This window comes from Gadus chalcogrammus, chromosome 23 (assembly GCF_026213295.1).
Source record: "Gadus chalcogrammus isolate NIFS_2021 chromosome 23, NIFS_Gcha_1.0, whole genome shotgun sequence".
Classification (NCBI taxonomy): Eukaryota; Metazoa; Chordata; class Actinopteri; order Gadiformes; family Gadidae; genus Gadus; species Gadus chalcogrammus.
This window is the reverse complement of record NC_079434.1, coordinates 17816616-17827117: the sequence shown is the minus strand read 5'-3', so window position 1 is coordinate 17827117 and position 10502 is coordinate 17816616. Positions and strand designations below refer to the sequence as shown.

At 47.0% G+C, this 10502-nt stretch overlaps 2 protein-coding genes across 2 annotated transcripts; both read right to left on the bottom strand.

Annotated features, from left to right (window-relative positions):
* Positions 1–2673: 2673 nt before the first annotated feature.
* Positions 2674–7164, bottom strand: LOC130377448 (GTPase IMAP family member 9). The gene is made up of 2 exons (XM_056584600.1): positions 6967–7164; positions 2674–6144 (listed from the first exon to the last, which is right to left on the bottom strand). The coding sequence occupies exons 1-2, from the start codon at positions 6995–6997 to the stop codon at positions 5330–5332; spliced, it is 846 nt and encodes a 281-aa protein (XP_056440575.1). The 5' UTR covers positions 6998–7164; the 3' UTR covers positions 2674–5329.
* A 183-nt stretch (positions 7165–7347) lies between these two features.
* chmp4c (charged multivesicular body protein 4C) lies at positions 7348–10323 on the bottom strand. The gene is made up of 5 exons (XM_056584607.1): positions 9868–10323; positions 8797–8974; positions 8423–8531; positions 8160–8328; positions 7348–8016 (listed from the first exon to the last, which is right to left on the bottom strand). The coding sequence occupies exons 1-5, from the start codon at positions 10091–10093 to the stop codon at positions 7955–7957; spliced, it is 744 nt and encodes a 247-aa protein (XP_056440582.1). The 5' UTR covers positions 10094–10323; the 3' UTR covers positions 7348–7954.
* Between the last annotated feature and the right edge of the window lie 179 nt (positions 10324–10502).

Genomic DNA, 10502 nt, shown 5'->3' with positions numbered 1-10502 from the left:
GTGTGTGTGTGTGTGTGTGCGTGTGCATGTGTGTGTCCGTCCTCCCAGAGGCGTCCACGGCGCTGGCCAGCGATGAAGTTCTACCGCCGGTCGGGCCGTCCAGCCTACGCCGAGGTGGAGCCCACCGGACTGGGGAAGGACGTCTTCATGGACCCCGACCAGTTCTGAGACCCCCACCCCCCCCCCCCCCCCCCCCGGGACCAGCAGAGACTGGGACCCGCAGAGACCGGAGATCCGTCCGCTGCCCGCTCGGTCCAACCTCTCTGTTTCAATAGCGACCGAAGAGGGATTATTATGGACTAGTTGACCTGGTCTCTCATCTGGACCCGCTGGGGACCCGGGTCCTGTTGCGACGACGACCGGCTCTTGGGACGATGGCTGGTGACCTCATCGGTACCCGCGGTAGACTTCTATATGATCTATATTTTCAAAAACAATGAGCGTTGGACTTCTGTTGCGACCGCAGCAAACGGCTTTCCTATAATCATCTGATTTGTTTCTCTCGATTCGTTTCCTTTTTTTCTTTTTTTTTACTTTGGACAGTTCTTGCACCAGGGGGGAGGGGGGGCGGCTGTTATATTTCAATGAATTGCGCTTTCCGGGAGCTTATCTACGCTAGGTGTAGCTACATTGCAGTGGTGTCAAGTTACTATGCTGTATTTCACGGCCACAACTAACTAAAAAGCCGTAGAACATACCGTACGAACTAGCTATTACCATAATATGTAGCTAAAAGTAGTTATTACGATCATACGTACCAGCTTAAGTTATTTATTACGATCAAACCTAGATAGAACTAGCTATTACAATCATACATTGCTAAAACTAGCTATTACGATCATACGGACTAGCTTAGACTATTGTGATCAAACCTAGGTAAAACTAGCTATTACAATCGTACGTACCATTACAACTAGCTATTACGATCATGTAGCTTAAACTAGCTATTATGATAATACGTAGCTAAAACTAACAATTTTGATCCTATGTGCCAGCTAAAAAGACCTTGTGTACAAACTATAACTCGCCTAAACCACAGTTCGTACCAGCTAAAACTAGCTATCAAGATCGCACATAGCAGTTAGAACAAGCAATTATGATTTGGAAGTAACGGCTAGATCTAGCTAGCACAACCATGCATCGAATATTTTTAGGTCATCTCAAGAATCTCAAAAAATATTAACCCGATGGTGACCCATCCTCTAGCCCCACTAACGAAACCCCTTGCAAATGCAGTGGCTGACATCTTAACGTTATGAATGTTACAAAGTGGGTGTCAGTGGCGTCTCTCCGTCCTGCGTTCAAATGAGATGGCCTTCACAACATCACGCGTGTGTTTACATCTGGTGGGTGCAGATTGAGTTACTGAGGATAAATGACTCGGTGAAGAGCAAGGTCTCCAATTATCCCTCCCTGCAGTCCTATTTGAGTTGATTTATGAAAAAATGTGTTTTCCTGCCATTTCGTCATTGACTAGAGTTTGCACAAAGTGGTCCCTGCACATAGTTTCTCATTTGCCATGCGGTACTTACGCAACGCGACCTGACGTTGTAGATGTCCACACCCCCTGCTGGTTATACCTGGGATTCCTTGATTTTGTTTTGTGTGTCGCACCCGTGTGTGTGTGTGTGCGTGTGAGCTGGCTCTGTGCGGTTGATTCTTATTGGTTGATCTGATAGGTGACCTATCTTTCGCTTTGTATCCTATGATGCCTTCCTGCCCTTATTAAGCTCATGATTAGCTTACTTAAATAATTATGTGACAGGATAGAGTTGGGTTGAAGGGAAACCGCCTAAACTTTTAGAATCAGTTGACGGCTAACCTAGCATACCACTGTGGTGTTACCTTTTACAGTTTTTTATTTTGTGGCCTTTTGATCTAAACTTTTTATCTGAATGTGAATATTTCTGGTCATCGCTTGCAGTTGAGCCTGATCATCAAAAATACATTTAAATGATTTCAGTCGAAAATGGTTTCACAGACCATTATTATTAATAGGCCTATAACAGAATGTATCAGATTGTCTCTTATTGTAGATTGAAATTTAACAACTCCAATGAAAAAGAAGATCTGTGCAATATAACATCAATATTACATTCATCCATTGTTAATTACATCTATCCATAATCCAGCCTGTTTCCATGGTAACGAGACCAAAGACTCAACCAAAAGATGTACCTCAACCGTTGAACCTTCCCTTCCCATCTTTGTTCAGTGTATTGCCATACATGGCCCATCCATGATGGATGACCCATACATGACCCATACAGGTAGACCCATACCTGCGTCTACGTCCATCACTCTAGAGTTAAAGCGCTGGCGGTGATTTCCAGGTTCCACAATGCAGTCGTACGCGGGGAGAGGGGGTTGGGTTTATTTGATTGGTTTGTTTGCTAAGCGGGCCGCGGCGTGACTTTTACTTTGGAGCCCTGCCGTTTTCTGGAATTGCTTGGGGTGCGTTTGTCTTACTGCGACCGGGGGCGGAGGGTGAAGACAGCGTTCGACGCACGGCTCCATGTGTTTCTTGAGGGTTGAATTCTTCATTTATTCCTTGTTTTGCGTCTCTGGATGCTTTCACTTGACGTCCGACCACAAGGCCGTGGAGCAACATGGAGGATACGGGGAGGAGGGGGATAAACACTACAGGCCGTTGAGTAACGACGAGGACTTCAGAGAGAAGAGTGGCGAGGAGAGGGGGGAGAGGAGCAGAGAGGGAGGGGCGAGGAGATTGGAGAGGGGAAAGAGTAGAAAGGAGGGAGGATGAGCAGTGTTTATCTCAGTAGTCCTGTATCGCATCGTTCTGTCTCCTCTGTAACTTCTGGTGTTTTGATTACATTTTAAATAATAAAGAACATTGTTTAAAAAAAGAAGCGCCTCTTGGTGTAGGAATTATTGGTACTTTATTTGGTACAATCATCTTACTACTACTACTACTCCCAATAGGTCAATGCTCTAACCGGACAAGTGTTACTCCTGGCGCGACACTGCCCTCTATTGGACTCGCTGGGAATGGCTGCTTAGTTTATTATAAAAAAAGGACAAATAAATATTCACAAATAACATTACGAGTAATGATGTTCTGTAATTGCGAGGATAACAACTAATATTGTCTTAACACAATGACCTCTGGCTGTTGATTCAGCGATATAATCTTAAGGTCATGTTTGACCAGAAGTGACGTTTCATGTGTAACTGGACACCTTTAGTATCTTCTCAGGAGGAAAAACCCACAGAGCCCGCACTCACACAGCGTTTACACCCCACAAAGACAGACACAGTCTGTTACAGGAGTCAGCAGTTTATTTCAGTAGAAAAGCAATTGAGTTGATCCTGTTCTTTAAAAAGGAAAAGCTGGAGTAACAAATTATAAGCAGTAACCAATAGGAGTGAAACCATTTCATCATAATACATAACTATTATCATCCCACCTATATGACGTTCAGTAACTTATATGGACTCATGTCATTTCCTTATAGTTACTTTGATATAAGGCAGGAGCAGCTAAGGTCATAAGTCTAGTGCATTGCTTTATTTATGTATCGTAGCCTTGTCATTTGACGGTAACATTTTCAAACAATTATTCACATTGTTTGTTATATCGGTAAAACAGGTGCCTCTGCTCTACTGGACTAAACAAACTAAACACACTAATCAGACAATCAATCTAGAGTCTCTGTAGCTCTCGGGGGCTAAAAAGATGAAATAGGAGCATGAAATCGCTTTAGGAAACATGCTGTCTGCAATCTTTGGTCTCAATACACGGGAATCGTTTAGCAATTCGTCTAAACAGGTCAGCAATAAGTTAGTGCACTTCTGCCCCAAGAGCAGACACACAGGAGGAACCAGGACCTACAGAACCAGGAGGAAAACAGAACCAGGAGGAGCAGAACCGGGAGGCACCAGAAGATACCATCCAGGAGAAACCAGAACCAGGAGAAACCAGAACCAGGGGAAAACTGAGAACATACTAAACAGGCGGAACCAGTACATACTAACCAGGAAACAGGACCAGGAGGAAACGGATCATACGTGACTAGACGGACAGCATTCAGCAACATGTGATGTTTTCCTGAGTAACGTGTTTCCTTGTTAAATGCACGACGGAAAACAACGTGAAGGAAATACACAAAATTAACAAACTAAAAACCACCCAGCCATCCCATGTCTGGCTTTAAGGTGCAGATTAAGTCTCCGGGCTTAAAGCAGGAGCGAAGGGCATGATACGATCAATGACCTGTCCCCTCAGAGTGAAAGAACATCCTCCTAAAACGGCACACCTCCTGGGACCTTCACAACGATATAGAGGCCTTAATTAGACTACAGCAGGCTGTGGGTGGTAGGTAGGTCTGTCTGGTGGGACGGTGGAGGAGGTGTTTCTACGGTCTGTGTCTGGTGGGAAGGTGCATGAGGTGGTGAAGTTCTCTGGGGGGAGGATGGAGAAGATGTACGAGGTCTATGAAGAACCTCCCTTATTGTTAGGCTTAACACAGGAGGATAGGATTTAGTTCCCAAAAAATAAAAACCAAGGACTTCTATCAGAGACACACAATACAGCTAACTTGAAGAGCGACATTTTTCAATTAAATATGAATATTGCTCTATTCATTAAATATTAAAATCCTGAACATGAAGGACAGCAATAAATGGACTGTTTGCTTCATACATCACAACCATAACATTATATCTAATGTAAAATGTTGGATATGTATGATGTATAACTTTTTTCTGAATATTATGGTATGAATAACAATGGCTCTCAAATCTAAGACTAATCTTTCCCCTCAATTCCTGGTGCCGCTGAAAACCAGTCAGACGAGACCGTGTACTGAACCACTTTAGACTCGTGTGACATGGTCACATATTGTCCTCAGCCTGCATGGCCTTGCTGTGCTTGAGTTACTTCTATTGGTTTGATTTCTAGTCCTTTCTATCTATTTTGAGTATTTTGCGGCGGAAAGCATTTCCAACAGGACGAAAAAAGTACTTTATGACTTGATCAAGTCCTGATCAAGTATGAAATAATTATTAATAAAGGCCTAATGTGGCATTAACAAAATATTTTTCAAGCATTGGTAAAGTATGAACAAATTGGTTGATAAAGGCCTGATGTGGTATTAAGAAAGTATTGATAAAGAATGAATCAAGTATGAACCAATGAGTCCTGATGCAGTAATATCTGATTATTAATAAAGGCCGGATGTGAAATTAAAGATCAATGAGTGATCAAGTATTGACCCTGACGTAGTAGCCCTGATGTAGTATCAACAGATTATTGTACTGGCGAAGCACTTAGAGTATTGAGGCAGCGGCGGGCGGTGAACCTCGTGAATCAGAGCGGCTCGCTGCACAGTCTGGGGGCCGAGTTGTGTTTGGGCCGCGCCCCGAGGTCACGCCCCCCCACCGGGCCCTCCTGGGGGGTCTGTCTCCCGTCCGGCGGTCCCTTCACCTCCTCCTCCTCCTTCCCCTCCTCCTTCCCCTCCTCCTTCCCCTCCTCCTTCTCCGCCTCCTTCTCCTCGGCCGTCTCGGGGAGGTAAGCCCCCCCCACCTCGGCCACCATCTTCTCCACGGCCTCGAACAGCTGGCCCAGCTGCGGGTGCTCACCCCACACGTTGTTGTTGATCACAAAGTAGCGCTTCCCGCAGCGCTCCAGCACCCACTTGAGGTCGCGGCCCTCCCGGCGGATGTAGCGCTCGATGGAGATGTCCTTCAGCACCTCGGACCAGGTGAACACCACCAGCGTGTGCCTCCAGGCCCGCTCCCCGAACAGGGCCATGTGCTCGGCGATGCGCCCGCGGTCCACGTCCGAGAACATGCCCACGGGGATGACCAGCAGGAGGGCGTGGGGCCCCGGCGGGCACATGGAGGCGCCCTTCAGGATCTCCTGCTGGTAGGTGGGCGGGGTGTTCTGGGAGGAGAACCAGCCCGGCGTGTCCACCACCGTCACCTGCCGGCCCTCGGCCTCCGTCTGACGCTTCACGCAGAACTCGGCGGCTCGCTCCAGGCGGAACTCCTCGCGGCCCAGGATGGTGTTGCCCGTCAGGCTCTTGCCGGGCCAGCGCCAGCCCAGCAGCACCAGACGCAGCTCCTCCAGACGGTTGGCCGCCGCCGCCGCCCGCCGCGCCTCCTCCAGGTCGGGGCCGTCCTCTAGGAGGTGGGAGGAGGTGGGAGGAGGTAGGTTACTTACCTCACTGTGTTGCGGTCGCAGTGGATGGAATGGGGTTACATGCCTCACGGTCCCAGATAGAACAATGTCACATATCTCAACGTCCCAGAGAATAGAATGATGGCACACAGAGTTTTGTTTCTGTTTGTGCTTTTACAGACGATACACAAAATAGCAGGGAAGGAGGTCACAGGCCCAAAGCACTACTGATAAGCTTGTAAGAGATCATGCATAAAATATATATGAGTACAGTATAAACTATAAACTAGTGGTCAACAGATTGCCATACTTCAAGTACGGTTGTAAGTCCAACTTCATCAGTAAAGTGATGATGCGTGTAGCCAGGTTAATAACACAGCTGTTGTGACGTTAAGGGACTTCTTAAAGAGTGTTCATTCGACACAGTGATCTTAAAGCTATGATTAATCATACATCTGTGTTCATGGTACAGTGACCTTAGAGCTATGATTTAACTTCTTTGTTCCTGGTACAGTGACCGTAAAGCTATGATTAAACATCTGTGTTCCTGGTACAGCGACCCATACGGCTGGTCAACCAAGAGTTGACGTCACGTTAGTCCTCCGGGGACAATAGACTGACCATGTATTACATTTATATTATTATACATGTATAACATTAGTGAGTTAAGTTACACTATGAATTAGTTACGTGTTCGATGCACATGATTACATGTTTTACCAAACAGTCCAGAAACGATATGCGGCATGCCACTAGACACTCAATACGATAATATATTAAGACCTGCGTACCGAAACGGGACCAAAGTGTGTGTTTCAGCTCACCTGATTCCTGTCTCTTCGGAGTCCGACTCATCTTCTACTCCTGGTCTACTTATGTAGGCTATTACTTTAGGGAGGTTAGTTTGTAGTGAGTTAGTAAGTTAACTAGGCATTAGTTCGGAGCAGGTTAGTTTCTGGAGGAGGATTTCCTGCCTCTCGGTCAGAAGGCGGGGCTACAACCCCGGAGGACCGGTCTCCTATTGGTTAGCGGTGGTACTGCATCCTCTCTCTCTGGCCCTGACTGCAGCATGCGGGAACCCCGGAGGACCGTTCTCCTATTTGTCAGCCGTGGTACTGCAGCAAGTGGGAACCCCGGAAGACCGATCTCGTATTGGTCAGCGAGGGGTACTGCACCAGATACCCGGTAGGAAACTGCTCCAAAACTATTATAACCATAACATGAACACTGCTCAGAAAATGCTTTCATTTAAAAAAGTATCTACATATTAAACAAACTAACGTAATGTCAGTTGGCGTGAAAAGACGTCATCACAAGCCACGAGCCAACGAGGCGGGTGCATGGAGCACAGGATGATGGACGGATGTGTGACGGGAACGCGCAGACAGCTCGAGTTTGACTTTCCATGACAACTTTATGGGCCCGTCGCAGCCTTTTATGCGAGCAGCTTTTATTACATGAATATAATTTACACAGGTTAAACATTAACATGATTCATTTCCCATAGCGTCGTCGTCCAACTTTTTCGCAAAATGTTAAGTTTATTTATTCCTTCTATTAATCCTTTCTAGTCCTATTCATATATTGATTGATTTGAATGCAATTTTTCATACGTATTTACAGCAGTCTGGTTTCATGTTCACAATGTAAAATCACAAAAAAAAAATCAATGTTGAGGACATATATCATAAAAATACAGGTTATTCCTTCATTAGAATGTAATCAAAGCACTTCCTACTCCCTGGCAACACTACTGCATAATACAAAAAGACTTCATTAGTGTGTGTGCGTGCGTGCGTGCGTGCGTGTGTCTTATGTAGCCCACGAAGCCAGTTTCTTCATGTCGGTATCATCCTCCACCCTCTTCTTGGACTCTGAAAAACAAGAAGTTCAATTGCAATCGTACAACATGCAATAGAGTGAAGTGCGTACATAAAGTGCCAGTATCAAGCGTTAGGGGTCTGGGATGGTGGTCCAAACATAGACATGACGTTGGAGCGATCAGAGCGCCACCTACGGGTTCTGTGGCTGGGGGCCCCGGAAGGTACCCTGGAGCTGGGGGCCCCGGAAGGTACCCTGGAGCTGGGGACCTTAGAGGAGGGTGCCCTGGGGAGACGGGCCATCTCCTTCATCCTCTCCTCCTCTTCCTCCTGCTCCAGCTGCTCCAGCTCTGCTAGGAGCTCGTCCTGCACACACACACACACACACACACCATTAACTACTATACATTACATGATTTAGATCGTATCCATACACCAATCAAAATACTCGCTGCCTCACCTCGTCAAACGTGTCACCGAACGGTCGGCCAATAGCGTCGCAAATCTCCTGGGCCACTTCCTGTTGCTCTGTGATGTCCTGCATCAGAGAGTCTATCTTATCTACGTCCCTGAGAGAGAGAAAGAGAGAGAGAGAGAGAGAGAGAGAGAGAGAGAGAGAGAGAGAGAGAGGAGAGAGAGAGAGAGAGAGAGGAGAGAGAGAGAGAGGAGAGAGAGAGAGAGAGAGAGAGAGAGAGAGAGAGAGAGAGAGAGAGAGAGAGAGAGAGAGAGAGAGAGAGAGAGAGAGAGAGAGAGAGAGAGAGAGAGAATAGCTTAGACATCAGAGCCACTCTGGTCTTGATTTGAAGACCCAGACCCACTAGGGGTTCTTCTTACATGTTCTGGTGGACCCCCTTGATGGCCTTGGCGGCGTAGCTCATGTTCTTCAGGACCTCCGTGTTGGTGCTGGCGTTCTCCAGCGCCTCCCGCTGGAACTCGATGGTGGACAGGGTCCCGTCGATCTGGGTCAGCTGCTGCTCGTGGCGCTTCTTCCTCTTCAGGGCCTGGAGGGCGCCTGGGAACACCAGGAGTGGATCAGGAGCGGGTCAGACCGGACAAGGGCCGGATCAAACCAGACCAGGATCAGACCAGGAACTGGTCTGGTCTGTTCTGATCTGCTATGATCCTGGTATTTCCAGGATCAGGTCTGATCCGCTCCTGACCAGACAAGGAGCGGAGCGGTTCAGACCAGACCAGGATCTTCAGACCAGGACCGGATCAGATCCTGGAAACACCAGGACCAGACCCGGACTGGATCAGACCAGACCTATCAGACCAGATCTATCATGATACTTGTTCCCAATGCTAAAACGCTCTTCTGCAGGACTGATGGAATGGATATTAATTCATTAATTCATTCATATTAATTGACAACATTCTATCCATCTAGATCTAATAAATCAGTGTGTATTCTGTCCTCATTCCTTTGGTGTGGTGGCACCCATGAGCTCACACCCGCCAGGCTACCATCCTTGGGCGTGCCCAGCTCGTTGGTTTAGTCTCCTTCTAAACATAGCAGGGATGCAGGTCATGAGAACCAGTAGACTAGGCCTCGCACTGAACTCGGTTTCTGTGTATAGTGAAGCAGTGGCTCAGGAGATAGAGCGGGTTCGATACCCTGCACCTCCTAGCTGAGGGTCCTTGAGAGATAAACCTAACCCGATCTGCTCACGACGTGCATGACTGCAACCTCTGTCTTGATGCAATAACTGTAACACTTGCGTGGCCACTGGTCCGAGGGGCGCTATTTTAAGGCAGTCAATCAATTCACTGTTTAAAAACATAGCTAAGAGGAGCTCGCAACATCAGGCCCACCAACACCATATTGTACATGATGTTATTGATCTGTCCCTCCGTCTCTAGTAGACAGATCTATGGTTAAAGATACATTACCAGTGTACAACATACCTCGCTTGTTTTTGGTGCCGTATTTCTTGGCGGTAGCTATCTCCTGCTCTATCTTCTGCTCCAGGTACTCCTGCTTCTTGGTCAGCATTTCCTCGGTCTCCCGGAGCCGGTGGATGGCCTCCTGTGGAGAGGCGCCCGACCGCGACTTCGACCTGGACTTGGAGGAACTGGACGAGGAACTCGAAGAGCCAGAGCTCCCTTTGAACATCCTCGACATTTTACTCATTTTGTCGAACTTTAGATTCGCGATCGATGTACAAACCAGACACGGACTAGACCCGGGTAGACCTGGCAACCGTTCACGTCGGGTGAAGATCGAATCAAACCAGACGAACCACTTTTTTCAAATCTGTTCAAAACAAGCCAGTGAGAGGACGCCTTTCACTGCACCTGTCCGCGTACACACACACACACACACACACACACACACACACACACCTGGGTGACGTCACGGCCAACCTGACCGGAATATGTTAATATTCTCATATATAGGAAGCCGAGTCAACCCAAAGAAACACAATTTATTTATTTGAAACTCATCAATATTAAAATTTTGTTTGTAATTTATTAGTTATAACTTGTTATAATATGTAATCGTATTTAACATCTATCATCGTATGCGTTAACCTTATACG